The sequence below is a fragment of the Rhinolophus hipposideros genome, assembly GCF_964194185.1.
Source record: "Rhinolophus hipposideros genome assembly, chromosome: 1".
In the NCBI taxonomy this organism is placed as follows: Eukaryota; Metazoa; Chordata; class Mammalia; order Chiroptera; family Rhinolophidae; genus Rhinolophus; species Rhinolophus hipposideros.
In genome coordinates, this window is record NC_138047.1 from 25,851,860 (window position 1) to 25,870,749 (window position 18,890).

At 35.2% G+C, this 18,890-nt stretch overlaps 1 protein-coding gene across 9 annotated transcripts in view; it reads right to left on the bottom strand.

Moving 5' to 3' along the window:
- Positions 1-12,305: 12,305 nt before the first annotated feature.
- Positions 12,306-18,890, bottom strand: part of ARHGAP12 (Rho GTPase activating protein 12) — a 108,310-nt gene continuing 101,725 nt past the window's right edge. For all 9 annotated transcript variants that reach the window (XM_081057502.1, XM_081057507.1, XM_081057506.1 and 6 more), the window contains 5 exons: positions 18,751-18,849; positions 17,393-17,470; positions 17,166-17,300; positions 16,832-16,934; positions 12,306-15,995 (listed from right to left, as the gene is read on the bottom strand). In XM_081057502.1, coding sequence (XP_080913628.1) covers positions 15,821-15,995; positions 16,832-16,934; positions 17,166-17,300; positions 17,393-17,470; positions 18,751-18,849 — 590 coding nt within the window. In that variant the 3' untranslated portion in view covers positions 12,306-15,820. The remainder of the gene's footprint in view (positions 15,996-16,831; positions 16,935-17,165; positions 17,301-17,392; positions 17,471-18,750; positions 18,850-18,890) is intronic.

The window sequence follows — 18,890 nt, forward strand, 5'->3', positions numbered from 1 at the left end:
AATAGTTTGAGGAGAATAGGTGTTAATTCCTTTTTGAATGTTTGGTAAAATTCACCTGTGTAGTCATCTGGCCCCGGACTTTTGTTTGTTGGGAGCTTGTTGATTACAGGTTCTATTTCATTGGTAGTAATTGGTCTGTTTGGTTTTCTGTTTCTTCTTGATTCCACCTTGGAAGATTGTATGCTTCTAGGGATTTATCCATTTCTTCCAAATTGTCTAATTTGTTGGCATATAGTTGTTCATAGAATTTTTTTAAAAACCTTTTTGTATTTCTGTGGCGTCCATTGTCACTTTTACTCTTTCATTTCAGATTTTATTTATTTGGGTCCCCTGTCATTTTTTTTTCTTGATGAGTCTGGTTAAAGGTTTGCCAATTTTACCTTTTCAGAAAAACAGCTCTTGGTTTCATTGATCTTTTGTGTTATTTTTTTCGACTCTATGTCCTCTCTACTCTTTATTATTTCTTTCCTTGTACTCACTTTGGCCTTTATTAGCTGTTTTTTATCCCAGTTCCCTTAGGTGTAAAGTTAGATTGCTTATTTGAGATTTTTCTTATTTCTTTATGTATGCCAGCAGTGCTAGGAATTTCCCATTTAGGACTGCTTTTGTTGTGCCCTATTAATTTTGGGTCATTGTATTTTCAATTTTGTTTCAAGGTAGTTTTTGATTTCTTCCTTGATCTAATTGTTGACCCACTGGTTATTTAGTAGCATGTTATTTAGCCTACATGTGTTTGTGTGTTTTTCAGTATTTTTCTTGTAATTGATTTCTAGTTTCATATCATTGTGGTCCGAGAAGATACTTGACATGATTTCACACTTCTTAAATTTATTTATTCTTGTTTTGTGGCATAACATGCGGTCTCTGTTGAAAATGTTTCATATGCACTTGAAAAGAATGTATATTCTGCTGGTTTCGTGTAAAATGCTCTAAAATATCAACGAAATCCATCTGGCCTAGTGCATTACTTAAAGCTGCTGTTCTCATGTTTATTTTCTGTCTGGAAGATCTGTCCATTGGTGTCAGTGGGGTGTTAAAGTCTCCTACTATGTGTTACTATTGATCTCTGCCTTTATGTTGGTCAATATTTGTTTTATATATTTAGGTGCTCCTATGTGGGGTGTACAAGTGTTTACTAGAGTGATGTCTTCTTGTTGAATTACTATTCAATAATTACTTTATTACTATGTGATGTCTTTGTCTCTTAGTACAGTCTTTGTTTTAAAGTCTGTTTTGTCCAATATAAGTACTGCTACCCCAGCTTTTTTTCTCATTTCCATGTGCATGAAATATCTTTTTCCATCCTGTTACTTTCAGTCAATGTGTATCTTACAATCTGAAGTTGGTCTCTTGTAGACAGCATCTGCATGGGCCTTGTTTTCTTATCCCTTCAGCTACCCTGTCTTTTGATTTAATCCACTTACACTTAAAGTCATTATTGATAGGTACATTGTTATTGCCATTTTATTATTCATATTTTTATCTCTGTTTTCTTTCTTCTGCTTAAAAATGTCCTTTCAATAATTTCTTGTAATACTTGTGGTAATAAATTCCTTTAGCTTTTTCTTGTCTGGGAAGTTGTTTCTCTCTTCTTCAATTTAAAATGATAGCCTTGCTGAGTCAAGTAGTCTTGGTTGTAAACCCTTGTTTTTCATTACTTTGAATATTTCCTGCCACTCTATTCTGGCCCGTAACGTTTCTGTTGAGAAATCAGCTAATGGTCCTATGGGAGGTCCCTTGTAATTAATTAGTTGTCTTTTTCTTGCTGATTTTAGGATTCTATCTTTAACTTTGGCATTTTAATTATGATGTGCTTTGGTGAGGACCTCATCGGGTTCATCTTGTTAGGGACTGTCTGTGTTTCCTGGGCTTGTACAAGGTCCAACAATTAAGTTCACAAACTCATCTTAGAAAAAGTGCTATATACTTCATTGCTGAATATCACTATGGTCACCTTTGAAGCAATGCACTGATGCCAGCACTTAGCCCACCCTTCAAAGTAATTTGGAACTCTTTCTGGAATGGCCATCAGAGCTGTTGTCATATTACCCTTCATGTCCTGAATGTCATCAAAAAGTCCTCTTTCAATATTTCCTTTATCTTCGGGTAAAGAAAGAAGTCATTAGGGGCCAGATCAGATGAGTAGGGAGGGTATTCCAATAAGTTGTTTGTTTACTGGCTAAAAACTCCCTCACAGACAGTGCCATGTGAGCTGGTCATTGTCATAAAGCCGTAAGTTGTTGACAAAAAAAGTTCAGGTCATCTAACTTGCAGCCTTTTCAGCACTTCCAAATAGTAAACTTGATTAACTGTTGGGTCCAGTTGGTACAAATTCATTTAATGAATAATCCTTCTGGTATCAAAGAGAGATTAGCAACATCGTTGCAACAAGTTCGTGAACTTAACTGTCAGACCTTGTATGTCTATTTCTTTTGCCAGGTCAGGAAAGTTTTCAGTCGTTATTTCTTCAAATAGTTTCTCTATTCCTTGCTCCCTCTCTTCTCTTTTCTCCTGGTACCTCTGTAATGTAAATGTTGTTACACTTGATGTTGTCCCCCAGGTCTCTTAAACTTTTTTTTCTTTTTGTTGTTCTAATTGGGTGTTTTTTGCTATCTTGTCTTCTAAATCAGTGATTCAATCCTCTGCTTCTCTAATCTGCTGTAGATTCCTTTTAGTGTACTCTTCATTTTAGTTATTGTATTATTTATTTCTGAGTGGCTCTTTTTTATGGTTTTTATGTCTGTCTTTATGCTTACTACCTCTTTGTTGAAATTCTCACAAAGTTCCTGTAGCCTTCTTGTAACAAGTGTTTTAAACACTCTCTCTGGTAGATTGGTTGCTTCCATTTCCTTTAGTTTTATTTCTGGAGATTTCTCCTGTTTTTGGAGGGGGAGGGTTGTTTTCTGTTTTGTTTTTAATTTGGGACATGTTTGTTTTTTTATTCTGGCTGCCTGTGTTTGCTTCTACGTATTAGGTAGATTTCCTGTGTCACTCAATGTTTGCTGGGTGGCGTTATGTAGTATGTGTCCTGTGTACTCCAATAGCACAATCTCCCTGATCCCTTGTGCATGTATTCCAGGAGAATCCCTTGAGTGTGTGTTCTCTTATAGTTGAGTCGAGTGCTTCTGACAAGTCAATGGGTGGGATTGACTCCCAGGGTGACTGAGAATTTACAATGCCCACAGTGTATGAACTGCTGTGTGGTGGCTGACTCCTCAGAGGGGGTATTTGCCTCCGTGGGCTCTTGTGCCTTTTGAGATCACTCTTTGGGTGTGCCACTTGTGGGTCTAATGAGGGTAGTGCTCTGGTGTATTCTGATGATGGTTCTGGGTGTGTTGTTTCTGGTGTTTCTTGGGAAGAGCCCCCACGCAGGCCAGTTTCAACTTTGCCTGTAACCAGCCTGCAGCTACCCAGTAGGAGCTATAAAGCTATATGTGATTAGCTGCTGCTTATGCTGGACCTGGAGGCATGTGACAGTGCCCTCACAGTAAACCAAGTCCGGCCACCACCAGTATTGGGCCTGGAACAGTTTACAAAAGACCCAGGGCCCCCTAGGCCTATTGCCACTCTCCAGCTGCCCATAAGGCTCAGCTATTCTAAGAGCCTCCTTAGGTGCACAGGCCAGGCTGTTGACCACAGGTTGAGAGTGCCTTCGGCAATGCAGCACAACCATGTTTCTCTAAAATTAAGACTGGGTCTTATATTAATTTTTGCTCCAAAAGACACATTAGGGCTTATGTTCAGGGGATGTCATCCTGAAAAATCATGCTAGGGCTTATTTTCCAGTTAGGTCTTATTTTCGGGGAAACACAGTAGCTGGGCAGGGCAGGGTCCCAGAGAGTCACAGGGTGTGGCCAGTGGTTAATATTCAGTTCTTGCACCAGTGCTTGGCCTGTGACCACTTCACAGAAAGCCCTGAAAACACTACAGCCAGCCACCTCTCGCCCTGGGCTCACAGCTCCCCAAGAGCCACCCAAGAGAGGCTCAGCACAATCTGTGGCTCACTGCTCACCACCGAAAGTTTTCTGGACTGCTGCTATAAAATTCTTGCTGAGCTTGTTGGGTGTGGCCAGCCTCTCAGTAGCGAGAGTGCCCCAGGTTATGCAGCACTAGCTGTGCAGTGCAGGGACCCAGGGCATCACCAAGGTGATGCTCATGTGGGGATTTTAGCAGATCAACGCAGTCTCAGACTTAGCCTTCGGGGGAGGGTTCAACATAGAAAAGATGATGCCCTCCTGTAGGCTACACATTTGGCAGGCTCCACACAGGGATAATGGCTGCTTGTGGGTTTGGAGTCAGCCTGATTCACATTTCCGCCCCTCCTAAACTCTTGATGTAGCCTCTTCTTTATATCCTTAGGTATAGTGGTTCTGTTCAGCTAGTGTTCAGATGATTCTTGAGGTTGCTTTTTCTATAATTCATTTGTAATTTTGGTGGTTTCCTGGGATGCAGTACAGGCATAGCATCTACCTAATCCACCACAGGGGCCAGTCACAGGCAAGGCTGACATTGGCCTGCATGGGAGCTTCTCCCAAGAGACACCAGAAACAACACATGTAGAATATTAAGCCATATCGCTTAATATTCCCAGGTCTATATTATCTGCAAAGCTATTGCTGAATCCAGGATTGTATTTACAGCATTCCTTTCCTCGACCAGTCTGTTTTCTTCTTAACCTGGGGGGGGTGGGGGGTGTCCATTTTGAGATTTCTGAATATATTCTCTATTGTCTATCAGACATCTCTGACATATGTTCTTGGATTCCATCTACAAATTCTTGAAGAAGCAGGAGAATACTGGGATGTGGTTGGTCTGGTGCTGGGGAGTCATTTAAAACTTCATTTCTTTTCATGGCTCTCCTTGGTGCTGTTATTACATCTTTACATTATTTATTTTATATGTCCCTATTTGAAGATTGTGCTGCTTGCTGGAGATGTAAGCCTTTTTTGTACTTCTTGATCTGCGTATAGCTTAAAAGGCACTTTTTGTTAACTAGCATGTTCTTAAAAGTTCATTGGGAATTTAAAGCTTCTATTTTTATAAACTTGTACTGTTGTATGATCATTGTGATCATATGCTCCACAAAGTCAGTTTTAGTTCATCCTTTGGAATCTGTGTTCATCAGAGGGCTTCCTATGCAAGTATATCAGTTTCCTTTTCTTCCTCCTTTGCCTCTCATTGTACACTTGAAATCTCACATTTTTATACTTCCTACTTTCAATTCAGTGGTTACATATGGGCTTTCTTGTCATTGCCTTGGAAATTTAATTTAAGTCATGTTGATGAGTTTAGTTTCCTGCCAAACAATCTTTCTGGTTTTTATGACCATCATCCTCTCTCAGGAACCTGTCATTCTGTTATTGCCATACTTAACACTAACAATAAAAACAATTACCATTTATTATACTTACCTTACCATACTTCCAGTGGTATACTGGGAAATGTTTAGAAACTGGCATAAAATACACACACACGTTTATTGTAAATTTTACTGATATAAATATACAATACTCTATTGCAAATTCCACATAATCAAATTATTCTCAAAGAATGTTTTTTTTTGCCAAACTCTTGCAGCTGTCCTACAATTGCAACTGATGAATGAGTGTAATTTGATATGAATGTCAGCTGACATTTTCATTTACATTAATAAGACAAAAGTGAACAATTAAACATGTATGTAAGAACTCTCATTTGTCAATGATGTATCTGACTGCTTGCTGAGTTAGATAACAGTTTTTTTGTTTTTTTTTTAATCCTGGAGGAATATTTCCTTAATTTTTTGTTATTCACAATGTAATGGCTATAGACACAACACATTTTTAAATTTAATCTGTATTATTTTTTCCATCGCATTCGTAAGCCTAGACAAATCAACAAATCAATCATTGATTTGGTTTAAATATCACATGGCCACCTTCAAATTACCATGATGTCACTCAATGTGGAATTGGGAAAAGATTAGTAAAGTACACCATTATATAGCATTTCCACTACACAGATAAAAATATAACCTTAAGAACATGTAAAAAATAGTAATAGTAAAATGTTACAAAATAAAGAACTTACACGTTTTTACTCCTTTGTTTTTAAATGATGCTCACATCTCAATTTTTAAAAATGTATGAAAATCCGTATGGTCCTGCATCATCCCTTTCTTTTGCATATAAAGCTATTTGTTGGAGAATTCAGGCCCTTTGACCTGCAGTTTGTCAGTCTGGATTTTATTTCATATTGCTGATATAATTATCTGTATTTCCTGAAAATTGGAAGTTGGATGCAGGGCCTGATTCAGATTCAAGGCTCAATTCCTTTGACAAAGACTATATAAGAGGTCTTGTGTTCTTTTATCAAGGAGGCGTGCAGTGCCTAGTCATTTCTTTTTATGATGTTAGTAGCTATTGATGCCTAATACTTATATTTGCTAACTCAATGGAGGGTATAAAATGGGTGATACTATATCATTTCTTTTTCAATTACTAGTCATCTGCCATTTCAGTTACCCAGTGGTCAAGTGCATACAGAAAAGATAGGATAAATGCTTCTTTCTCTTTATTTACCAGTTTTCAAGAAGATAATTCAGTATCATTATGAATTCGTGGGTTAAAACATATTAATGGATTTCAATTCACTGCAATCATTTTCATTACTGAAACTCATGCTATCCTCTCTTTGGTCAGTGGAATCTTCTTCAAGTTGCCTCATCCTCTTGACAAGATCCTAGTAATAGTTGATGGCTTCCTTGCTATCTGCTATGACAAGATCTTCCAGGGTCATCTTGTATATTTCTGAAGCAAGATGGCAAGATGAAGCAAGATGACAAGATGGAATCAGCCACATCTCTAAAATGCTTCATTTCTTTTAATAACAAATTATATTTCAAGATCATAATTTAGGTGCTAGAGATGTTCGCTGGGTTGGTCATTTTTCTAAGGTTTTTCAGCGGACAATTTATAATAGAGTACACGTATGTACATGTAAATAAACGATTCCATGACTTCAGATTGATACTCCCAATTCAAATTAAGACTACAGAGTATTTACTTATTATAACTGTGACTCCTTTCTTCCATTACGAGAATCTGGATTCTCAAGGGCTCAGGGGATAGAACATCCCAGAAGTATTTATTTGTTTAATTTCCTATTACATACACAACAATCAGAATAATACCAATATGGTTGCTGAAAACATTAAATGTTTTGCATGTTCTCCCCATTCTTCCATTTAAAAATTTGTACTAAACTTTATTTGTAAGGTTATATGTGGTCATTAAGGACTATATAGTCTCCCTTTAAGCCCTCATTTAGTCTTATTTCTATACACAATTAAATATTTAATGCAGTCCTTATGTTGATGTCTCTAAGACATTTTAGTAATCTGAAACTCATTCTGCAATAGATTCTTAAAGATGTGATCATAGAAAGTATTTTTTGAATTCATAAATGCTGATAACAATTTGTGCCTTTTATACTTGCAAGTCAGTTTCATTGGACAGAAAATCCTTGACGACTTTCCTTGAGAATCTTCAATATATTGCTCCATTTTCATCTGGTGTAACATGTTGCTGTTGAAAATTCCGATAATTTAATATTTTCCCTTACAAATTACATGAGCTTTTAAAACAGATGCCCAAAAGATTTTTCTTTACAGTTCAGTAATTTCACTGGACTATGTCTTGATATTGGTCACTTTAGGTCAATGTTAGTTATTTGATGTGCTATTTCAATACAAAATTTCAATTTCTTTTCTAATTTCAGGAAAGTATTCTTGACATATTTTTAATGTCTTTTGCTTACCTTGGTTTATGAACTCCTATTAATCCTGTTTGATCTTTTTTGCCTATCTTCAATGTCACTTTTAATCTTTTAAAAAATATTTCTTTAAATCTTTCATTTATGATTTAAAATTTTTCTTTTACACTTTGTTTCTTTTAAGGCATTATCTATTTGCACTTATGTTTCTACTTACATTCTGAAATATTTTCTAATTTCAACACTCTTTCCTGAGTTTCGCCATCTTATGTCTAATAATTCATGTTCTTTCATGTCTTACATCATTTCTTACAGACCTTGAGCTCATTTTTTATAATATAGTTTTCTTTTGTGGGCATGTTTTTCTGGCATGCTTCCAGTTTCCATATGGATGTTACTCTGCTCATTATTTTTTCTTACAATTTTATATGGAATTCGGCCTTGATACTATAATTTTGCTCATTTTTATGTGAAATTAATTTTCCTGAATTTTTGGAATAAGACAGAATTCAGGAAAACTTTGTTAACTTCACAGATTCATTCTTGTGTTGTTTTTGCATTGTGTTAAAAAATATGGCAGCTTGATTCCTCGGATTTCTTGGGTCTAACTTCTGTTCCCCACTTCTATTTAGACAATCTTTTTTGTCTATTGTCCTTATCCTGTCCAATTTTGATTCCACTCTCAGCAACTTTTCTCCAGTGTGAGGTCTTGTCCTGGAAGGGAGCTCTGGCAAGTTCGTTTTAAGAATTTCTAAGAGCTAGTGTTTCAGCCCCTTCAGTCCTTGTGGTGATATTGTGGTTCTTTTGTTCTGAGGTCTAACAGATGTTACCCTATTGTTTCTTTCTTGCCTCTTTTTCACACAGATACCAATATCATTGCAGATCTTGGAGCTGTTGGTGCTTTGTCCTGACCTGCTTGTATTCTGGAGGTTGTGAGGATATCTGTTACCTATTTACTGTCAATGGCATTATGTTGTTGTTTTAGTGTGGAAATTGAAAAACTATGCTGTTTCAACCATCTTCCCAGAATCCTCCATACATTTAATTTTAATACCGGAAGTATGATGTGGATTATGTGTGTGACCATTACAACTGTTGTTAAATCCATTCTTTTCTGACAATTTAGTTTTAAATGTCCCACTACACATTTTATTGTTTCATGCTAGGATGATCCATCTTCTGTTTAAAACCAGGACTTATCAATTGAATTTATGCTTCATCAACGCTTTCAACATTTCTTGTATTTATTTGACAAACTTGCCTTACTTCTACTCAACAAGTACTCAAGAATAATGTCATTCTCAATACATGCTACCCAATTATGTAGCAATAAATCTTAGCTAAATTTCTGTAGACTGGCCTGAGTACACTAGTAGCTGACTTGAAAGGTACACGAATAAAACTTCTAAAACTGACAATGTTGAGTTCACCTACTCAATATAGGTGTATGTCAGAATTAAATACACACCATTTGTCATATTATCAATCTTAAGACTGTAAACATGAGCACAGAGATTCTGTTTTGCTTACCTTTGTTTTGTATCCCCAGAAGTTACCACCATGCTTAAACATCTCAAATTCACTGAATTTGTTGAATAAATGGGATCTTAGTAGACTGTTTATATTAAACTCTCTTTCCAACCTTTTAGGCAGGAGATGTTTTGGTACTACCTATTATTTAAAACAGCAATTTCATATTATCTGATGCTGGCTTTGTGGAACCATTAACACCAACTGAGTATGCTATAGGCACTTATGAGAGTGATTAAGATGGGTAAGAAGGTTCAGTCAATGTTACTAGCAATGCTCAGGCAATCAATCTGGCTAATATAACAGGGCAAGAGTCAGGGACATAATCAGAGAGGGCAGCCTTAAGATGTAGCCAGATGTCAGAAACATCACATCATATCTGTTTCCCTTACATAAAGGGCTGAATTCAGGGAACCTCATAGTCACAACTGTCATCCAAAGATATTGGGACTCACCCATATAAAAGATTTAGTTTCCCTCTCAACAGGGCTGTGGAAGCTTCCTCGAGGCCTTTGATTCCTCTTGAAGTCCACCCTCTCCTGGAAACATGGACACTCTGGAAATAAGGGCCTCAGTAAGTCCCAGTACAGTCTCTGTGACTAGCCACTCATTTGATTGTCTAAAGCCAACACCAACTGCTGACACGGAAGATAAAGGGAAGACAGATGAAGAAACGACACAGAAAGAAGCATTTCATGTTTCAATGTACTCCTTAATGAGAATATGGGAGAAGAGTGTTAGTTTTACTAGATGGCAAAGCTTCTTTACCCTATGATTTGTTTAAGTCTGAACTGAAGCATTTTGTCTAGGGGTTGGGTTACTTAGAGTACCTAACAAACTACTAGGCTCCCTACCTAGAAATCTTAAGATTAGATATTAATAGGAAGCCTTTACAACAGGGTTGAAAATACATGAGTAACATCTTCTTCAACTAGAGCACTGTACGTGTCAAGTATGCACAGAAGTACCAGTTCTGAAAGAATTTGGTCTGGGACCCTTAAAATAAACAATCATTTTGATTAAAAAAAAAAAAAAGCTAATCATCTAGTCTATGGGATCTGTATACCATGTCCCTGTCCATACTTTAGCAAGTAGCTGGTGAAATCGTGTGCAGACCTACTGACATGCTTTGAGACTATCAACAATTTCCCTGTATCTGTCGCTAAATTTCAGTTTCCATTTAAGAAGAAATTTTGTTTGTAGGTTCAAGAGCTCCATTACTTCCTATAGGGAATTATTAAAAATCAGGAGTAAATACAGGTGAAGTAGCTTGGACCTCAAAAGAAAGCTCTAATAAGAATAATTTCTTTCATTAATTGTTTAGACACAGTGTCTAAAATAAGATTTCAGAAAATCTTTCCCACCAAAGCAAAAATTCCTAAAATGTAGGAGTATTGTGACATACATCTCAGAAATGTTATTGCATAGTACAACGTTCCTAAATTTCCCAGAGAATAGTGTCAACTGAAGCTTTTTTAAAGCCACAGTTTCGAACTGATTTTTGATGGAGTGGTATTTGAAGTCAAATCACATTTACCACCCTTTTAGCCCCCAATGAGAGCACATGGTAGGACAAATATTCAAAGTTTGGCAAACCTGTTATAAAAATGTGTCTCCTTGCTTTTAAATTCTTTCAGAGTCCTATACTTACACGACAAGCACGAGAGAAAACTATGAAATATTATGTAAGGTTTTTTAGGTCATTCGTGTCTTTTTTGAAAAAAATTTGCATTTTGCAATTGCTTATTCCTCACAACCAACCTTCTGGAACAGTACTGCCCAGCTGAATTTTCTGTGAGGATGGCAACGTTCTATAGCTGCCCTATCCAACACAGTGGCCATCAACTCCATGTCACTACTGAACATTTCAAATGTGGCTGCTGTGACTAACAATTTTTAAGTTTTATTCAACTTTAATGAAAATTAAATTGCCAAAAGGCTGCTGGACAGCAGTTCTAGAACACCAGTTAAAGGAGATATCCATACTAAACAGAAATGAACATGCAATGGCCTGCCTAGGAATGTCAGTGGGTAGAAAAAGAACCACTAGAGTCTCATTATTTGCCAGGGAGGGAGAGGAATGCTGGATTGCTATCAATCAACTAGAACTAGGAAAGACCAGCAGAAAGCAATACCTACCCACTGTCAACCTCTGTATTCCTAATAGATGCACATAATATATAAAAGAAAATGTTTCAATATGCCAAATAAATAAAAATTAACTTAGCTTGAAAACAGTGGCCCGCAAAAGGTAGACAAATTACTTGTTTCTTCCTTAAATGATATTCTTTGAACACGACAGAATAGTGATCACAAACTTTAAATAGAAATAATGGAACTAATCAAGGTATTTCTTCCCTTCAGCCTTAAGCTTATCATCTGTGCCACTAACTGGACATATGGCCTTAGGAATTCACAATCATTCTGGGCCTCCATAAAACCAAACTGTGAGTGAGGGTCCCTACTGGTCCTGTCTTGCTTTACACATCAATGAGACTAGTTATACTTGAGTGTCTAAGATTCCCATCTCTCTTACCTAAATAGAAACCATCTCTCAAAATGCTCAGGAGGAGAAAGGAGTCCTTGAGTGCTATGCTGAATCTCCAGTGGGTACTCTACCATGACCTCATAGTGGTTCTCATTTCCTCTGCAAAAGCCCCCTCTGAGAAGAGCTGCTACAGCATCAATTTGTCATTCTGATGTCACTATGGATTTCACCAACATTACAAGGTGCCTGACATTATAGGTTTCAATGCTGCTTACAGTGTGAGCCACAACTATAGAACTATGTGAAAGATATCACTACCAGCATTAATAATTAAAAATCTTAACCAAAACCTTTTCTGAAAACATCAAGAGAGGAAGTAAAATAAAAGGAGGGGACGGTTGATTAGAAAAAGTGAGGACCCAGACTTTTCTAAACCCGTATTGTAGTGGTTTGTTAAACGGTTACCTTGTTCTACAAGTGCTCTGTTTATGAGAGTGCCATGAAAGTGCTTTTTTCTTTCCTTTTTTTTCCTGTGGGAGAAGGGAAGCAATGAAGGAAATGAAAGAGTTCATTTAAGTGCCATATTCACATAAGGCTAATTTGTAAAAGCTCAACCCAGCTGAATATATTTACAGCCATCACCAGTCCACAAAACTTCAGTTGAGAAGACTAATTGAGATTCTCCAGGAGAACTGCCTTGTCTTTAGTAGTTACAGAATGTCTCATTAGGCATTCTGTACTTCCCCCTTCTCTAGAATACAAAGTCTGACTCTGCTTGGCCTGGGTTTACAGCTTTTGAATTTCCAATAGAATCTAATACACCATTATTGTAATACTGTTGATTTTGTTTTGCAGCATCCTTTGCATTTTGTTTGTTTGTTTCAAACTAAAGTTGCATTTAACAGGACTATATTAGCTATATTGGAATACTGTTTAAAAAAAACTAAAACTGTGCCCACTCCAGGATTGTAACATACAGACTCAAGTCCTTATTTAACACCTTCTCTAGCCTTGCACCAGAGAAGTGCTTTCTATAAAAGAGGATCACGAGAGCTGATGGCTGGAGTTCAGAGGCTAGTAAACTCCATAAAAATCTTATTTTCTATCCATTTTTAATTCTCTATTTAGATGCAATGTTTGAGCATTTGACTTTTATTAGACCAGTGAGAGCGTGACGGCCATTTGATTATTTTTATTTTTTCTTCACTAAAATGACATGTGGTAGGCTCCTCTGTGTGTGTTTTGAATGCCTAAAGATGTTGGAGAAATTAGTGTCATGGGAAACTACATGTTTACTTTAAATATTTAATTAGAAGTCTCTCCCATGAGCTGGAAAAAATCTCTTGGCCCAATTCTGGAATAATATTTTTTCGCTCTCACTGCTATCTAATATCTAATATTATAGGCTTACAAAAAAAGCTCGGGATGAAACTAAAATAGTACAAAAGTCTCCAGGTCTCTATCCTTACTATTATTGATGAATTTTCATTTGTACATAAGCAATGGAACGTGCACACATGCATGCACACACACACACACACACACACACATTTACATACACATGTATGTGTGTATATAAAACACATCTGCCTAAGCCTGAAGTATGGCTCCATTATTCCATTGCTCTTTTCACATAAGAAAAAAATCTATAGATTTGCCTCTAGCTGAAAGGTAACATCATTTTTTCAGAGACATTTCATATTTAACTTTTTCCAGAGTAAAAGGTTAAATTTCTTACTGCTATAAAATTTAAGATGTGTTTTTCTTCTAATTGAAATGTAATGACACATTTAAATATATTTTTTCTTTCAATTTCCAACTATTTTTTTTGAATGACATGCTGAAGTAAGTTTAGTAAATGAAATGCCACTGACAATTTATTTCAGCCTTTAATATATTTGCTACTAAAAACTCAAGCTGTTGAGACAAGAAAATATTACTGGTTCTGTTACTACAAAAAAAACAAGTGAGAAATTTTAATTCACAAAGGATGAAAAACACAAGACACTGATCTCACTGTACATACAGTATTACAATAAACTGATTAGCTGTAGACTAATAAAACATTTAAGACTTCACACACACATATGTACTTTGAAACAAGAAACACAGGACAATATTAATCTTTGATATGTCCATAACTACCGAGAGCAAACATCACTGATATGAGTTTAATTGTTTTCCTGGCACACAATCACTACAGCATATTGTAATATTAAGGATATCTTTAGGCAAATATAAACATTCTCATTTGGGGGCTTTTTCTCCCTGCCCAAAACAATCTGCTTTCCCAAAGCTATCATGTAGCTTGGTTTGTCATCAATTTAACAAGATCACAACAACAAACAATAGTTTTACCACTAAACTCAAGTGAGAGGTTTTTAGACAGATCATACAAAAAATATTTGTTCCCAAGGAAGGCAATCTGTAAATTATAAATGCAATTCTATGAAAAAAGAGTCTTGGTTACAAATCATTCACTTTCAAATACTGATGAAGAAATAAAAAGGGAAAGGTGAAGGAGGTACTGAAATGGCGGGGAGTAGAAAAGGTGTGAAATGAGAAAAATATATTTGCCACAGAAAATATTAGATTCAGTTTTTTTTAAATGAGGTATAAGAGTATGCCAGTAAATACAAAAACAAAAATATTAAAAACCCAAATGCACATTTCAAATGGAAATTCTCTAAACCTCTTAGTTTTCTTTATTCAGATTAGACATTTCATATACAGCAGTTAATCTAGAAAAATACATTTTAAAAAATCTTCAACCGACCATGCTCTCTATTAACAAAACCTTCCAAATCCTGCATTATACAAATCAATCTACATTAGTAATGTAAAAAGAAATTCTTAAATTTAGCAATGTCATTTTCCATCTGACATCCATCTAATTTACATACGGGTTTCCACTATTCATACTGCAGAGTTAGAATTCTGTTATAAATTTTTCTAATGTATTCTGTACATATTAAATAATCTAAAAGGCTCTTCTTGTAGTGCATTTACCATTTAGCAAGTCTATTCAGTATTTTTCCAGTACCATTTGCATTACAGTGATTTGCCTGTAAATGTAATTAAAATCTAAAAGTGCACACAGTTAACTTTCTCAAATAATGACCTATTTCAGGAGGAAACCTAATATTCACGGAAAAGATGACCAGTATCATGATTAGAAATGTAGGGTTAGAATGTACTCTGAGGCTATACAACACAATTATATACATAAGCTGAAAGACATTAAGTCTTCAGCCTGTATTTACATAAAATAACGTCTGTTTCCACAGGGTCATACCAAGAACTCAGTATGGCACTAGACATAATTAGGATTGTTAGCTAAATCAGTGTAGCACAGACAGCCCAAAAATACCCTGAACTGACCTATGCTAAATTAAACTCCAGTATATCACAGTGTTTTAAGTAATATTAGTGTGCTGCCCAAATAAGCAACTAAGATATCCAATAAGGATGCTGTGCGGCATGGTACAAGACAGCCTGCCTCCATCAGGAAATTGTATCTGAGTTATAATGAAATCTTAGCACTTAGACTGCACTGCATGCAGAAACCCTGACAAAGATATACACAGGTTTCAAAATGGATATACTTCATTTTGTTTAAAATGCCCAAGAGTGTTTTCAAAATAACTGATAGTGAGTATTGTTCTATCAAGTGATGAACCTAACAAATCATGAGAAGAAATTCTACATTATCCAGTTTGAGGAAAAAAAAAAGTAATTTTCTTACCAAATTATCCAGTGTATACGACTGGTTAAATTGCAAGTTTTGATTTTTACTGAAATTCAGAGTATGAAATGCAAACATTCAGGATAAAATTAATTCAAAATTACACACAGGTATATCAACTTGCAACAAAGCAGCAAACGTGAGGGCCCAACACACATCTTGACTCTCCCATTCCCTTCTGACCCCTCAAAAAAGTGCAAAATCAAAGAGTCACTGCTTGGTCCAAAAATAAAATACATCATGTATAAGGATTTGAAATCTGATGGAATTCGGCTTCTACTCCACAGGTGGTCTTCAATAAGAAATCAACGTCCAAAGATGGAATTTATTTCCAGAAGAATTAATTCTACAATCTGGTTTTGGTAGACAGTATGAACTGCGATATTACCAGTTTCTTTCTCTGGCTTTAACAGAGTGGGACCAAAAACAATTGCTACACTCTGATAGGTCATTCGGTTTTTTTCTCCGTTTTCTATAACTCTAAGGGGGAAAAATGCATTATTAAAAGAGAAAATAAAAACTAAAGGGAAAAAATTCTTCACATTGTATTATAACCATAAATAGTTTGCATTTAGGAATGAGAAATAACACTCATTTTCCTAAGGTACATATAAACCATTTAGCCAAGTAGAATTAAATACAAATGCCATGAGAAGCTTTCTTCTGGATAAACACAACACAGCTGGAAGGGATAATTACACATACTCTAATAAACTTATATGTGGGATATTTTAGCCTAGCATTTAAAATAAGACATACACTTAAATACGAGTGACAATTCAGGCAACAATGATTACTACACTAGGTTGACAGGGAAAAAGTATTTCATTAGGGCACAGATATTAAACTTTCAATTTTACTCATTCTTTGTTTTTTGTATTTTTTTAATCTCTCTCATTGAGATCATTTTAGTATTCTAGTGGTCTTTCTTTCAGAAGGGAAAAAAATCAGTTTTTAAGGTGGCTAGTTATTAACAAAACAATTAAGGCTTTATTTTAAGGTGACTTAATAGTCCTCATTTAATAACCAATCTAATGTTCACATTAATTAACTTTAGCAACAACTTTTGAACACCTACTATGTACTTGCTAGACATTATATAATTGCTTCATATATAACACCTACTTTAATGTATTCTTTATACCAAACCATTGTACCCATGAGGAACGTGGGCTCTAAGGAGCTATCGTTTTCAAGTTACAAAGACAGTAAGTAGCAAAGCCAGATCTAAACCTGGGCTGAGTGGCTTCGCCCCATGTGTCCTACACCCCACTTTTTTCTGAATTACTACTTCTCTTTTGTGGTGAGACTCTTACCTTTTGAGATGTCTAAAAAGGATCTGCATTGTATCTTGATTTGGCTTTGGCAACTGTTTGATTAGGTCCTTCACAGCAGCAACTCGCTGTCTTGGTTCTTGTTCTGAAAAAAAGATAATAATTGGAGATTTTACATGAAACTAAAAGCAGTGACTTATTTTGGAACCTGGTATTTGGTAATACACAGTGACATCTGGTGGTCACATTTATAATTTCTGGAGTAAAATAATCCTTTGAAAAGCTTAAAATAAAGATAAAACAGGATGCAGTGACTTAATCTGTAGAGAGGATTTTCAACATTTAGGAAAAAAACAGAGTAAAACTACATACTTACTAATTGCATTCACAAAATCATTAAAATGATTAAATGTAAAAAGAGGTTCTGGCAATTCTCGAAAAAACATTTTGAGTGCTCCAGTGATGACATGAATATCTTCCCATTTACTGTCATTCAAGTCTAATTTCTCATCTGAAAAACAGAAGGAATAGGAATTTTAAAAAATTAATTCTAACAGTTCTGAGTGATTATTTTGGATATACCAATAGGAAATATGATCTTACCATGATTAACTGCAAATCGTAATTTCTGGATCACTGCAAGGTTGCCACTTACTCTGTATATCCCATCGACATCCAAACCTAAGAGACAAAAATATTTTTATGTTTAAAGTACTTGTTTGCCTCTTCTAAAGATGCTCACGGTTCAGAATTCTTATTCATTCATATTAGCCTAAATCAAATGGGAAAATACTCTTTTCCTCTAAATCACTTTTTATAAATGCTTGGCAGAGACAGGGGGGTGGAGATTCAATCTGAATTCTGTTTAATAAATAGCAACAATTCTACTTTGTTTATCGTGTAGAATGTAAAACATCTCATTAAACTTGAAATGATAACAATTTAAGAAAAAAGTCTAAAAACACCAGCAGATAGTTCAAATAGTAAAGAAAGCCAGTAGATAAAATCAGCCCACCCATTTTTGACAAGACATTTTATAATATGTACATTTGTACATTTTAAAGAACTCTTAAAAATGTTTGTCACATTAAGTGCTTGTAATAAACTTAATGCAGCTAGCTACTAAAATAATGGTTATATAAAAACAATTGATAATTTGCTAGTTTATTAATTTTATGTGGACTAGAACCATTTGAAATTCACACAATTAAGCCTAAAAATTCAAATATCTATTAAATAATGCTGTACAATTTAACATAGCACATTATCGAAAGTGTTATTTCATTTCAAATAAATTCAAGTAGCATGGTGTCTGTCATATTGACAAGAGTCAAAGAAACATCTATAACTGGCAGAAATTACAAATTATGCAAATATTTTAATTATGTAAGACGTTTTGATGAAATAGAGATATGTTAATGTGATTAGTCAAGATACTGTTAATTTATATAAAACTAGTACAAATATTATAAACCTGTTAAAATTAACCAAAATAGAAATTAATTTAAGTCACATTTTACAGTAAATGACATAAAAAGTATTAAATACTTTATAGTTGATTTAAGTTTTAAAATGTTCTCATTTTTATTATAAACAGAAGAAATTTTCTCTTAGTAAGTAAACAATCTCTTCATATCTTCTACACTGTCAAATTATTTCTTAATAAACTCAGTTTCACAATCACCACCTCCTACATTTTAAGCAAATGCAAACTCCAAATAACTTCAAACAATACCATATGCTAATCAACCATAAGCACTGAACATTTAAGATGCCTGCAAAGGTCTTAATTTGAAACAGGTACAAACATGCAAGCTTTTTGCAAACAAGATGCTTTTCTTAACATCTACAACTATACAGAATTTTTGGTGGCATCATCAAAATCATAAAAATCCTAGTGATTCTGATGGCAAAACAATGGGTTGGTGTGCTTAACATTTTTGTAAAAATCATTTTCTTACCATATTCTTCAACATGTTCAATGCATAATTTCACAAATTTTGGCACTGTCCCATTCTCTCTCTGACACAGATTAGCAAGATTGGCTCCAAATACCTGATCTGAAAGAGATTTATTTTTAAACATGAGCTACCTTGCTAAA